Raw genomic sequence first — 13,326 nt, forward strand, 5'->3', positions numbered from 1 at the left:
CAAGAAGGCATCCACGTCCGCTCCGAGCCGAGCCTCCCAGTGATCACGTTTGCGTCCTTGCCGGTCGCCCCAGCCTAAGAAGCCGCTGGGTGCTCGCTCATCCTCGTTGTCATCCCTCTCACCCCGCCGCCTGGCCTGCCCTGGCACATTGAAGGGAGCTTGTTGTCCTGGTCTACTTGCACGGGATCTTTTTGGCTGTGGCCCGTCTAGAGGCCTGGGGGCCGTGGTCTTGCTAACCACCTTCACCCTAAAGTGGTGGCTCATGTCCTAGAAAGCATATTACGGTTGCTGGGATGCCAACAGAACAAACGGGAGGGAGAATGATGCATGATTGAGGATGATGTCCCCAATGACCCTCCAGGTGGGGGGCCATCATGCCCATCATGGGGCACATCCTTACCGGGAGGCCTACCTGGGTGGAGTGCAGGAAGTGTTATTATTGCGATGTGGGCACTGAAATTCCCACTCAACTCAAATTGGGTTTTCAATGGCAAAGAAAAGTTTCAAAAAGAAAACTGAAAAGAACTTTCAGATGGCAATCTGTGAGCGTGATGGCTAGCTGCTTAGGCTACACTGCAGGCGCCGTTGCTATGAGGCAAGGTAGAGTCACGAATCCTGGCTGGTGATCTCCTCGATTGTGGGCAGGGTGCTGCTGCTCACCCCCTCGAGGTCGCTGGTAGTAGTGGAGCTGAGGCCCGGCTGCTGCTGCAGCTGGCGTGCCTGGCGCTCGGCCGCCAGCTGCTCCTGAAGCTGCGATAAAATGCTGACAAAGGCCGGCCTGCAGGCGGGGCGGGCACACAAGGGGGGTTTGAATCGGAATCAACACAGGGATAAAACTCGCGGACCTGATGTTGCAGCAAGATGCTGACCTTGGGTCCCGCGGATCCCACTTGCCTGTCCGCCGGCTCCTCCTCCCAGCAGCGCTGCATCAGCTGCGCCAGCGGCGGCGGGCAGTCGGGCAGCGGCGGCGGGCGAGTGCCCTGCTGCGTGACCTGCAGGATGATGTGCATGGGGTAAAAAGGTAAAGGTAAAGGTGGGGAAGAGCCTCCACAAGCTTCACTTCCCGGTTTTAACGTCTAGCTTTAGACCATTATTTGATCTGCCCGACGCGCCAAGTGCAGTACCCCCCACTAGTAGTGAATGGGTCCCGGGGAGGCCTGTGCCGAAGCCTTGGCGATTCTATTAGGCGTTCCCGAAGGAATTGGCTTGGATTGGCGCTGAGCCGGTCAGCTATGCCGCGTTTGTCCTCACAAATGGGGTTCGGGTGCACCCAAATGGGGTGCATGCCGCGATACGCCTCCTCCCCGGCCGCCAGCTCCCAGGCTGCAGTGGTGGACAGAGGAGACAAGGCAGTGGCAGGTGCTCAAATTTGCAGAGAGGCTGGCACAGCTCAGCAGCAAAGACGACGGCGCAGGCGCTGCTGCTCACCCAGCACGCCAAAAGCAAACACATCTGCCGCAGGGGACAGGTGCCCCTCCCTGAGCAGCTCGGGGGCAGCGTGGGTGGGCGTGCCCAGGCTGCCCGTCTCCACATGCGTGGCGCAGCCGTCCAGCATCCTGCAGCCGGAAAAGGAAGGCTCGCAGAACAATGAGCCCCTGAACCTCAGCAGCGGCGGCTTCGTGCCAGCAGCAGCCAACAACAGCCAGCCAACACCCACCCACCTGCTCAGCCCAAAGTCGGCCAGCTTGCAAATGAAGCCGCGCTTGCTGTTGCGGGCGCCCTTCAGCAGCACGTTGGCGGGCTTGAGGTCTGCAGGTGTGCGAGCAGGCGGGCAGGAGGAAGCGGCATTGAAGACACTGATGGCTCCGAGCCTTGTGAGTCACCACCTTGATGCGCAAACCTCCCATCTTGCTGCCTACCCCACCGCTGTGCATGATGCCCAGCGAGTGCAGATATTGCATGCCGCTGGCGATGTCCAGCAGGCACAGGTAGACAGGCACCTGCAGGGACAGGCGGCGGTGGATATTCGATGATGCTGGTAGCTCATGGCTTTGGAAGTTGACCGGGCACCCCCCTGGCAGCACACCATGTTGGGGCTGCCGTCTGGCAGGCGCAGCTTCTTCTCATCCAGGGCCTCCACCAGAGTGCCGCGGTCGCAATACTGCAGTAGAGCAAGTGGACAGAGAATGGCAGTAGAAGCATGTGTGAGCGAGGCCCAGCGGCAGCCTGCACCAGCTGGCCAAGACCGACAGGGCAAACCCTCACATTGCACCACCCATGCAGCACAGCTCCCGACTTGCCTCTGAGACGATCCATGTCTCGTACAGCCCCGGCTGCAGCTGGCCATAGGGATCCTCCACCTCCACAGCCTCCGCGCCAGACAGCAGCGAGCGCACGCGGCGGCCGCCCTTGTTGGCACCGCTGGCCATTGCGCTGTCGTCAGTGCGGCCGCTGTTGTTGGAAAGGCAGCCGGTTGGTGGCAGTGATTCTGAAGACGATTGCTCCTCCAGCAGATCCTCCCCCCGCAGCAGGCGGATGACCGAGAGCTTGTAGGTGGTGATGCAGTTGGGGTGGGACACACTCATGCTGCAGGCGGCGAAGACAGCCAGATAAGATTGAAATGCTCTTTTTATGAGAATGAAAAAAAACACCATCGCCTTGCTACTCACCACAGCAGCGGCTCGCGAGACAGGCTGCCATCAGTCCCCGCCGCAACACGGTGCTCCACCACCTTCACCGCCACGATGGCGCCGTTCCAGCGCCCCTTGTACACCTTGCCGTAGCCTGCAGGCGGCATAAACATCAGCAGGAGGCCTGAAGCGACACGAAGCTGGGATCCGGGCTTACATACCAGCATCCTGCAGCAGGTGCCTACCTCCCCTGCCCAGCAGCTCTGCAATCTCCAGGCCCTCCACCACGCCAAACCTGCGGCAGGGCAAGAGGCAGGGGTGTCTGTTCAGCGAGGGTTGCATGGTTACGGAAGTGCAGCCAGAGTGAAGCGGCTGGGGAAGGACGCCCTGTCAGTGCCTGCCAGCAGCTTGCCTGGAGCGCCACAGGGTGTGCTGCGGGCAGGGACCTGCCAGCCTCAGACCTCGCTCTGGTGTGAGCGGGGCGGAGGCGCCGGCTGGCTTGCCGTCGTCTGCAGATGGCCGCTCATCGCTGGTGCGTGGGGGCGAGGGAGTGGGGCAGGCTGAGGCATCCGTGCCGAGCTTGTTGCAGGCATCATCCAAGTCCCCAGACTCCATCCGATCCATCTTGGCGCCACGTGACGTCAGGGGAACGGCAGGCGCCAGCCTGACAGCTTCGATCCGCTGCTTCCTGCGGCGGCCGCGGCGCCACACCAGCACCGCGCCAGCGGCAGCTGCTGCCAAGGCGACGGCTGCCGTAACTGCAATCACGATGGGAACCCACGCTGTGCCGCCGCCGCCGCCGCTGCTGCTGCTGCTGCCGTTATCGCTGCTGACGGCTGCCGGGGCACTGGTGTTGGTGAGCGCTTGACGTTGCAGCAGCTCAGCAGCCAGCCCCAGCCCAGGATCCTCCACACACTGGATCACTACCGACTCATATGTGTATGGGGTGCTGCCCACTGCAGACAGCAGGGACACCAGCAGCCCAACCTGTCAAACAATTGTTGCTTGACCGAGTGAGGGAAGAGCAGCTCAGCAAGGCACCACGCATGGTGGGACAGCAGCCTCGGGCCCACCTTGCTCCCCCAGCATGCTTCGGATGGGCGCGGCCTGGCGGAAGCGTGGCAGGATGGAGTAGCTGGTGTCGCCCATGCTCTGCACCCCGTCCTGGCCCAACACCTGCAGCATCCCACCACAGGAGGAGCCAGCAGTGATCAGGAGCAAGCAAAACAGCCGCGCCACATCCACATTGGTATACTGCTTGTTTTCGCTGATCCCCTCAGCACAGCGCCCCACCTTGCGCAGCAGCTCCACTGTTAGCTGTGTCGAGTTGCGGCTGCACGGGGTCACGTAGCTGGTGATGGTGCAGTTGAGCATGAGCAGCTGGTGGCCCTCGGCGCCGTCCACGGTTGGCCACAGGGGCGAGCCCACGATGACAGAGGAGCGGTTGGCAATGACGCTGGAGGGAGGCGCAGCACCTGCGTGGGCCAGGGCAAAAAGTGTGTGTGCAGCAGCTAGATAGCAAGTCCCATCTCAGATCTAGATCAATCTTGTTGTGCAGCAGCCTGGTGTTCCTAGGTCACTCACCCTGCAGGATGACCCTGCTGAAGGTCAGCGTGCTGTCGGCGGAAAGGTACAGCAGCGACGGGCAGGCGCCAAGATCCAACACTGCAGGCAGGCAACGCGGGTAGAGGGACCCTGAAGCATGTGCACACTCTAGGCCTTGCAACACCAAAGCACGTGCCCACAGGTTGAGGAGTGCAGGAGGTGCTTGAATGTTGACATGCGGTGCCAGTGCCAGTGCCGCTGCCAGCGCCAGTGTCTGTGCCTGCTCATCTTCTCGCCCCCTGCCCACCTTTGGGCGCCTCATCGTTCGACTCCACGATCAGGTGGCGGCCTTGCAGCACGATGGGCAGGAAGGTGCCCTGCCCGTGTGCCGCACCAAGGGAGATATGGGCTCCCAGGATGATGCGGGAGATGTCGGGGGTGGCCAGCAGGGCCAGCAGCTCGTCGGCAGTGGCAGCGATGCCGGCGGTGGCGTTGTGGCGGGAGGCCAGCAGGGCGGCCTCGGCGGAGGTGCTGGGGGCTGGCGGCGAGGTGGTGACGGGGCGCGGCCGGGTGCAGGTGACGACGGTGTTGTCCCAGGACCAGCGAATGTTGCCGGCTGCACAGGCACGGACTCAGGGGAGAATCAGCGGGACGGCCATGCAGCCAACCGGCAGTCCTGGCAACATTTGTATCAGGGAGGCCAGCAAGCACGCCGGGGGAGATGGCGGAGTCAAACAGTACGTGCCTGTGTCTCCAGTAGGCAGCACGCGCACGGCGTAGCTGCCGTTGAGCTGCTGCCCCACGTAGTACGACTGAGCGTCCAGCTGGCGCACCGTGTCGTTGCGGCGCAGCAGCTGCTGCAGCGCGCGCACGGCGAAGCTGGTGCTGTTCTGGCCGCAGCTGGGGCTGACCACCCGGATGACGCTGCTCCAGAAGCCCATCTGCAGGCAGCGCAGGGGCAGGGATGCGCTGGCGTGGATGGACGCACGTAACGAGTGGAAGCCTGTAGCACCTAAGGCAAAGCACAGCAATGGAGGCAAGCGCTCAACCGTTTTGGCCTTGAGCGCACCAAGTGCCCGGGCTCGCCGGTGGTCGTTGGCCAAAACACGCCGGCCACCATCTGCGTGCCCAGCCCGGCGGCGTAGCCGGCAGCGGAGGGGGCCATGCCCTGCAAGCGGCGAGGGCGGCGCAAGGCAGGGTCGAGGAAGGAAGCCAGTCGGAAGGCGACCAGCGGCGGCTGGCGGCAGCTGGGAGGAAGCTGCACAGCAGTGCGTGCCTGCAGGATGAGGTTGTATGCATAAAAGGAGTGGCCCGCGGGATGGAAGAGGAGGTCGACGACCTCGCCCCAGTCCAGGGTGCAGGCGCTGGCGCCCTCGCGGCTGGCGCCCGCCTTGCCACCGCGCAGCACCACGGTGCGGTTGCCGCCGTTGATGGGCAGGCTGCCCTGGAAGGCCAGCAGATCGTCGGGGCGGATGTAGATGTCGTCTGCAGCAAGTGCACAGTGTAGGAGGTGGGGTGATGTTGGCAGGCAGACCCGCTGCAAGGTGGCGGCGTGGACCGAGGGCAGGCGGCCCCCCAACGCCCAACTCACCCTGGAGGGTGATCAGCTGCCCCTGCGTGGATCCTGACGTCTCGTTCAGGGCTGCCAGCAGCTCAGCAGCACTCCACACGTCTGTGGCCGTGCGAAGCTCCGGCAGCAGAGCTTCTAGAGGGTCTAGCCCCGTCTGCTGCGGCTGGGCTGCTGCTGGAGAGGCTGCACAGGCCAGCAGTATGCACGCCAGAGCTCCTGACAGGCAGGCCTGGCCCCTGGCCATCGACCTGGGGTCCAGCCGGCCAGAGGTGGCGTTCAGAGCTGGGCTGAGGGAGACAAGGTGGTCAGGGCAGTGAGTGAGGAGGGAAACAGGCCAGTAAAGGTAACCTTGGGCGCTGGAATGAAAGCATCCCTTCTTTCCACAGGGCCGCCACTGTCAAGGATCGATTACAAGAGAGCCGCTCAACCTCCCAAACGTCATGTGAGCCAGTCGAGAGCCCGGGGGTGCGCGGGGTCGTTGAGCCGCCTGCGAGGCGCCTGGCCATGCCGCAGCCGCAGCACCGCCGCCGCCACCACCTCTGCCATGCTGCGGTAGCTCATCTCCGTGACGCCGGCGATGTGAGGCGTGAGGATCACGCTGCAAGCAGGGAGCCATCCGCGACAACTCAGCCCTCCCGCCACAGCACACCCCTCAGCAGCACACCGCTGCTCGGCCCGCCAGTCCCCAGGCGGCCGCCACCACTCCTGCTGTGGCCGCCTCGCCGCCCCCTGCCCACCTGGGGTGCTGCGCCAGCCAGTGCTGTGGGTCCACAGGCTCCTGCTCCTGCACATCCAGCCCCAGCCCCGTGATGCGCCCGCTGGACAGCCCCTGCCGCACCGCCTCATAATCCAGCAGCCCGCCTGCGGTAGAAAACACAGAAGGGAGGAGCTCATCACCGGGGCAGCACACGTTGGGACGCGGTGGCTCGGTGATGGGGTGATTGCGCAGCCCGGGCAGGCAGCGTCGCAGCCTTCACACACTGCCGCTGCAAAACAATAAACGCAGCTAAGCACACCTCGCGCCACATTCACGATCCGCACTCCAGGCTTGCAGTGGCTGAGGAACTCTGCTCCAATCATGCCCCGGTTGTGCTCATCCTGGTGGCATGTCACTGCAGGAGGGGCCAGGCAGGGATGGCCTCATGCACTCGGGACTTGGCACTGGAGGTGGAGGTGCAAGGCACAGGTCACAGCCTGGCTGCGGCCAACACACGCATGCTTCACCAGCAGGCCAGCGACCACGGCGTGCCTGCTATGATGTCTGCCTCTGCCGCCAGGCGGGCAACGTCCTGTGGCCAGCAGCCCCGGTCAGCCAGTACCGCCTCCGCCGCCGCCTCCAGCTCCGAGCCTTGCTGCTGCTGCGCAGGCTGCTGCTGGCTGCCATCAGCCGCCCATGGCGCCCCTTCCCCATCCTGCTGCGGCAGCGGGGCCGCGGGCTTGCTGCTGCCCCAAGGCCTGCGCCGCAGCGCAGTCGCTCGCACTCCAAAGGGCTTCAACCTGCGGCAGCAGACATGTGCCAGCTCAGCCACAGGAGAAGGATGCGGCATGACAGCCCATTGCATTAATGCCGAACACAAAACCAGACACGTTTCGCTGCCCCACCTGACCGCCAGCTCCTTTGCTATGTTCCCAAACCCCACAAGCAGCACGGTCTTCCCCAGCAGCGTCTGCCCCAGCGGCACACCCAATCGGCGTTCGCGGATGCTGCGGGCAGGCAGGGGGGCGGGCAAGGCGGGCACGGCATGAGGGTGATGCCAGGGTATCTGGTAGCAGAAACCGCAGAGGCGGTTACAACGAAATGCTCTCCACCCTTCAAAGCCCGCGGCAGCAGCCAGCACTTGGTCTTGAGGTGCAGCATCCCAGGAGTGGCTGCTGCCGCCGCACCTGTCTGCCATGGCATTGTGGTAGCGCAGCGTGGCCAGCATGAGGTAGATGGCATGCTCCGCGCAGCTGGCGGCGTTGCCGGTGCCGGCAGACGGGATGTTGCTGACCCAGATGCCGAGCTCGGTCGCCTGCGCATCAGCAGGGAGAGAATGGGATGTCGCATGCACTGCCGCTGCCCCTCCTTTCTTTGCCAGCCTTCTGTGCTCGCTGTTCTGGTCGCACCGAGGGCATGTCGATGCCCTCCACGCCCACGCCATACTGGATGATGAGCTTCAGGCGGCGCGCAGACCGCAGCAGCTGGGCGTCCAGGCGGGCCATGAGCGGCACCGCCACGTCAGCGCCCATCAGCTCGTGCGCCAGCTGCGAACGGTCGCACTGCACCACCTGCAGGTCGCAAGTGACGGCCAGGGAGCCTCCTGACTTGAGCATTGCAGGTCACAAGTGACGGCCAGGGAGGCTCTTGAGCCTGACTTGAGCTCTGGCAACCTTTAAGCATTGCAAACAGGCACGTGCCACGGCAGGCATCGCACCTCTACCCCCGGCTCATGCTGCAACGCCTCCTTGGTGAACTGAAAGCCAAAGTGCATGTCCCGCCCGCAGAACAGCACCTGAACATACACCAGAACATTGCGTGGCGGCGGCAATCATGCAGGCAGCGGCAGTGGCGGCAGGCGGCGGCGGCGGCATGCGCGCTGGCAGGCCCGCGCACTGCATGCATGCATCTGTGGGCCTTCCACCAGCTGCGTGCTCGCCTTGAAAGGCCCCGGCTCGCCTTCAGGCTGCCCGAGATGTGGCATCGGCATGTTGGCAGCCAGGTGCTTGTGATTGCTCTCCACGATGTCCGCGATCAATCACGATGCTTGCAAGGCTTCCGGCGCGTGAAGACGGCACTACCACGTCCGCCAGGTTTGTGCAGAGCGGTTCCCGCCTTGGCCTGCCTGTCAATTGAGATCCAGGTCTGGTCGATAGTCACGACTGCTGATGCGTTGGATTGCAAGCGCAGGGAAGGGCCACGTCAGCCCCGCCGATGACGTAGCCTCGCCAGTAAACATGCAGCACCCAACGCCATCCTTGTCGCACTCACGAGGGTCAGCGGGCCCTTTGCCGAAGTGCAGCTGCGCCGTCATGGAGGCAGACACCGTAGTCATCTGCACCAGCGAGTCAGAGCTGCACCCCCAGTGCTTCCTGCACCAGCGGCGCCGATGCTCCACTCTGCTGCCTCAAACTCCACAAGACCGCAAGGAAGAGGCGCATGCGTCGCCCAGGAGGCAGCGCCGGTATGTAGACTGCCTGTCGCCGCCCCGCACGCTGACGCCGCCGCCGACGCCACGCGCCGCCCACAGCCGCGCGCCCCAGACCCCGCGGCAAGGCTCTAGCCTGGACCTTGCAGCAGCACTTCCGGACCCGCGGTGGAGCCCAGAGAGCAGCCGTAGCAGCAGCGGCGTCATGCAGCAGGATGCTGCCCCCATGCCCCACCCACCATCTGCGCAGCCTAAGGCCGCTGATTTGGGAGAGGCGGCACCTGCGTCCCCACCACCAGCAGTTGCGGCTGGCTGGCGGCAGGCAGAACCGCGGGTCATCTGCCGTGCTGCGGGGCTGGGCCCGACCCACATCCCAGTGTCGCCTCTCCTCGTGTTGCAGCTCCTTTGCGCGATGTGGCTTGTCGGCTGCTCCCTGGGCCTTTGCCTCTTTGTTTCTGCCGTCATGTGAGCGCAACTCTCTGCTGCAGACGTGATCCCCTCCCTTGATTGCCTCTCAATTCCTGGATTTTGCTGCTGCTCACCCCTCGCCTTCCTTCCTAGCACTTGCCCAACGCTGCCCCTTTCAAGTATTGATGTTCCATTTCCTGCTGCCGCTCTCATGATTGTGGCATGATGCCGCAGCCTTGTTCTATACATATAATCAAATGCAATGCCACCTGGCCTGCCTTCCGTTATTTATTTGCATGTAATGTGCTTGCTGATGCAAACCAGGTCGGCAGCTGGCAGGCATGGTGATCGTGGTTGCATGAGAGTCCCAACTAGTCAGGACTGTGCGGGAGCAACCACAGCAGGATTCAGTCGACTGTACACTGCTGGTTGCCGTACTTGCTAGTTGCTAATGCTCAACAGGAAAGGTCGCCAGCCGATTCCATGGGCCACCGTGCCTGCGCCCTGCCGCCACGCGTGACCTGGCAGCAGCTCAGCCCTCCAGGAAGCACTTGCCGCCACGCTTCGGCAAGTTCGTCTCGCGGATCGCCTCCCTCACCTCCTCCAGAGGGTAGCGGTTGCCTGTTGGGCAAGAGACACTCTGCTCAGCAGCAGGCTCCGTAGCAGCAGCACCCGCCAGTGCTCTCGAGGCAGCAGTGCCCGCCCACAGGTGAGCCGCAGATGCATCGGCACAGCTGCAGCTCAGCGCACCGCTGTAGGGCTTGATCACTCCCTCCTCCAGCAGGCGCATCACTTCGCGCAGGGTCTCCTGGCGCTTCTCAACGGGCTGGGACATGAGGTAGGGGTTCAGCCAGAAGCCGTGGATCTTGACGCCTCTGTGCGCAGGCAGAGCAGGGAGGTGAGCAGGTACGCAGAATGAACCTCCAGGAAATAGAAGAGGGCATCCAAACAACGAACGCACTCCATCGCACTGCTTGCCTGAAAGTTACATCCGGGATGCCAACCGTGAAGGAGAAGCAAGCCATGGCGCCGTAAACCACCACCTCCCCGCCGTCGCGCGTGGCCTGCGCGCAATGGGCGGCCGCTGGATGCTGGAGCTATGCTGCCCCGCGACTCGCTGTGTCATGCTGTGCTGTTGGCACCAACCACAGAAAACCGGAATCGTCTGCTACGGCAGGCGCCCAAAAGACCCCACCTGGGCGAGCTTCTGGGTGATCTCGCCTCCCACGCACTCCAGCGTGGCATATGCGCCCTTGCCGCCTGCACATGTGGATCACACAGATGCGCAACAGACAGTGCGTGGACCTGCGACGCATACTGGACGGGTGGTGTCCATGCACCCCAAGGCTGAATGGGCCTGCCACTACAGCAGCCTTGAGCGGCGCACGCCCACCCGTGATCTCCTTCACGCGAGCCACCACATCCTCCTCAGCGGTCACAATCACCTCATCTGCAGGCCATGCATGACAGCGCAGGGCAGAAGTGGACCTCCGTCCACCGTACTGCGGCCTCGGCGGCTCCGGGCAGGCAAGGCATGGGCTTGCGCACCCGCCCCCAGCTCCTTCAGGTCATCCACATGGCGTGCGCTCCTGACAAGGTTGATGGTTTTCACGCCCTGCACAGCCAGGAGGGGCGGTGGGCAAGGCGGCGGCAGCAGCAGCAGCGGAGCGCTAGGCGCCGGGCGTTTGCATGCCAGCATGCGCGCCACACAGAGCGTGCCCACTCACATAGTGCTGTGCCAGCTGGATGATCATGCGCCCAAGCACCGAGGACGCGGCATTGCTCATCAAGTATTCGCCCTTGGGCACCTGCCAAGGCAGCACAGGCAGGCAGGCAGCTTAACAAAGCAGGAAAAAGGGAAGGCCACCGAGCAGGCAGGGCATGCACAAGCAGCCACACCTTGAGCGTGTCGAAGAAGCCGTAGCACGTCACAGGGTTCACCTGCACACCAACCAGTGAAGAGCCTGCTTGGCAGGCGGCAGCACCTGCTCTGCAGGCCGGCCTGCTATGGCCCCTGCTCGCAGGTGACAGCTGCTGGAGCCACCCCCACAATACGCCAAGCACCTACCAGGAACTGTGCCGCCGCTTCATCTGACACGTTGTCAGGCACCGCCAGCACATGCTCCTCGCTCACGCTCACATACTGCTGCCAGGTGCCCTGGCCCCTCGTGGCGGGGAAGGGGGCGGCGGTGACACGCTGGCCTGCGCAGCAAGGTGTCGCATAGCAGGCGTGCTCGAGGCACACGCCCTTGGGTGGCTGGGCAGCCAAACCGCTGATGAGACGCTAGGATCGAATGAAGCAGCGACAGGTGCAGATGCCGGCCCAGGGGCGCACCCCCACCGCCCACGCACCCTCCTTGAACTTGGTAGCCCCCGGGCCGCACTTGTGCACCACACCCATGCCCTCCAGCCCAGGCACCGCGGGCAGCTCCTCGGGGGTGAAGCCAGGATAGACGCCTGCGGGCGGCCGTGGGCGGGAGGCGAGGGGACACCACTGGGCTCCAAGGGCTCGGGCGCGTGGCTTGCCCCGAGAAGCAGGAGCCTGGGACGCGGCCCAGCATTGCTGGCAGCTGGAGCAGCACAAACTTCAAAGGCGTTCCTTCTCACCTTGGAGACTGAACAAGTCAGCAGGGTCCACCGGCCTGAGCTGCAGGCGCACGACCACCTCGCCCTGGCCAGGCTCGGGCACGGGCCCCTCCACCACCTGCACCGCCTCCCAGGGCTCCTCAAGGTTGTACTTGTGCACCTGCACCTGCTTCTGGCGGTGGGACTCAGCCATGGTAGAAGCTGGCGAGGGGTGGTGTCGGTGCTGCTGCAGGTCCAAGGGTCAAGGGGAGACCTGTGAAGGCGGTCCAATGAAGCTGGAAGGAGACCAGAGAGCAGACTCGAATTCCTTGTAAGGGGTTTAGCTAATGGTCCGCTGACCGGGCGGCTACCGCCCCTGCCGGCCATCCACCATACGCGCCCGCTGGCTTGCGTCAGCTGTTTACAGGCGTGCCGCCGGCAAGAATAGGCTGCTGCAACTTCTGCTGCTGCTCCTGCATGGCAGGCAAGTGAGCTGCTTCCGCCGCGGGCACTGCTTCTGCAACCGACGCGGCCGCCGCCTGGCCCGCGACCATCAGCGGGGGAAGCGCCAAGGTGAGCGGCAGGCAGGGCAGCTGCACGATCTCGTCGGCGGTTGGGAACCGATCCATGAGCAGCACATTCTCGTCCTGCGATGAACCCGTAGGGATGCAGGGCCCCGCAGCTCAGCGGTCTACACATAACTCCAGTTTCACAGACGACCTTCATGCAGCTGGAGGCTGGAACCATGCAGGGGCAAGGAATGTGGCCACGTGGCCTCCCCGCCCCACCCCTACACCTTGTTCAGGTCTGCGATGTATCCGTGCCAGTAGATGACCAGGCCAGGGCCGAAGCGATTGACGTACCGCTCGTACTGCTCCACCGTCTGCTGCCTGCGGGGCAAGCGAGGAGGTGTGTGTGTGTGTGTGCGCAAGCCGTGTGTGTGCGTGTGCGAGAAGGGAGGCCGTGGTGGTCGGTGGTGGTGGGCACAGGGCACCACTGGCGCCCTAGGGTGTCATTCAGCCGAGATGTCTTCTCCCAGCGCCCCAAGCTGCCAGCCCGCCCCACCTGTGCAGCTTGTCGTCCCCAAACGTGGCCTTGCTGTCTATCCAGTTGACGATGCGGCCCTGCACCGCAATGGGCACCTGCGGCCAGCCAGACAGACCGCACACACACACATGCTGCGTGAGGCAGGGAAGAAGATGGGCGGGCGCAGCCCGATGCCGCCAGCGCACGGAGAGTCCCCATATGTGTGGGTGCCCACACGCTGTTTCTGTCAAGCTGGCATCTGTCGTCCTAGAGCGGTCCCCTGGCACGCGCGCATTTGCTTGCCAGGGTCCAGCACATGCACATGCATGCGCACATGCCTGCAGGCGCGCGTCGGGCGTCTTGTGGTAGCCTCTTGACCGCAGCTGGTTCTCAGTCCAGAAGGCCACCCCCGCCGCCGCCAGCTCCTCATTCAGCCGCTCCTCCCACTCGTGCCCCGCGCTGTGCCGCATCGCATCTGCAGTGCAAATGTGGCAAACCAGCCAGGCGCAGCAGCACG

The 13,326-nt window shown here is 64.0% G+C and overlaps 4 protein-coding genes across 4 annotated transcripts in view; 1 reads left to right on the top strand and 3 right to left on the bottom strand.

The window, feature by feature from the left end:
- The window catches only part of CHLNCDRAFT_51171 (hypothetical protein), a gene marked incomplete at both ends in the record, with an annotated part of 11,219 nt that extends 11,009 nt beyond the window's left edge, over positions 1 to 210 (top strand). Inside the window, one exon of the mRNA XM_005849639.1 lies at positions 155 to 210. Within this exon, the coding sequence (XP_005849701.1) occupies positions 155 to 210 (56 nt within the window). The remainder of the gene's footprint in view (positions 1 to 154) is intronic.
- Positions 211 to 606: 396 nt separating this feature from the next.
- CHLNCDRAFT_143307 (hypothetical protein) lies at positions 607 to 5,929 on the bottom strand (the record flags this gene model as incomplete). Its single annotated transcript, XM_005849890.1, has 19 exons — positions 607 to 750; positions 870 to 992; positions 1,271 to 1,323; positions 1,429 to 1,556; positions 1,662 to 1,749; positions 1,865 to 1,940; positions 2,027 to 2,101; positions 2,250 to 2,526; positions 2,610 to 2,724; positions 2,816 to 2,865; positions 2,995 to 3,526; positions 3,644 to 3,746; positions 3,864 to 4,045; positions 4,155 to 4,235; positions 4,423 to 4,731; positions 4,852 to 5,056; positions 5,185 to 5,283; positions 5,380 to 5,600; positions 5,707 to 5,929. 19 exons carry the CDS (start codon positions 5,927 to 5,929, stop codon positions 607 to 609), a joined length of 3,084 nt encoding a protein of 1,027 aa, XP_005849952.1.
- Positions 5,930 to 6,123: 194 nt separating this feature from the next.
- On the bottom strand, positions 6,124 to 8,156 carry CHLNCDRAFT_143308 (hypothetical protein; the record flags this gene model as incomplete). Its single annotated transcript, XM_005849891.1, has 8 exons — positions 6,124 to 6,283; positions 6,423 to 6,546; positions 6,702 to 6,783; positions 7,005 to 7,182; positions 7,288 to 7,389; positions 7,570 to 7,697; positions 7,792 to 7,953; positions 8,100 to 8,156. 8 exons carry the CDS (start codon positions 8,154 to 8,156, stop codon positions 6,124 to 6,126), a joined length of 993 nt encoding a protein of 330 aa, XP_005849953.1.
- Positions 8,157 to 12,573: 4,417 nt separating this feature from the next.
- Positions 12,574 to 13,303, bottom strand: CHLNCDRAFT_21192 (hypothetical protein; the record flags this gene model as incomplete). The annotated part of the gene is made up of 4 exons (XM_005849892.1): positions 12,574 to 12,673; positions 12,849 to 12,925; positions 12,957 to 12,961; positions 13,144 to 13,303. Coding segments are annotated over 4 exons (342 nt in total), but the record flags the coding sequence as incomplete, so codon positions are not given.
- Positions 13,304 to 13,326: the final 23 nt, after the last annotated feature.

Source organism: Chlorella variabilis (assembly GCF_000147415.1).
Source record: "Chlorella variabilis unplaced genomic scaffold CHLNCscaffold_5, whole genome shotgun sequence".
NCBI classification, from domain to species: Eukaryota; Viridiplantae; Chlorophyta; class Trebouxiophyceae; order Chlorellales; family Chlorellaceae; genus Chlorella; species Chlorella variabilis.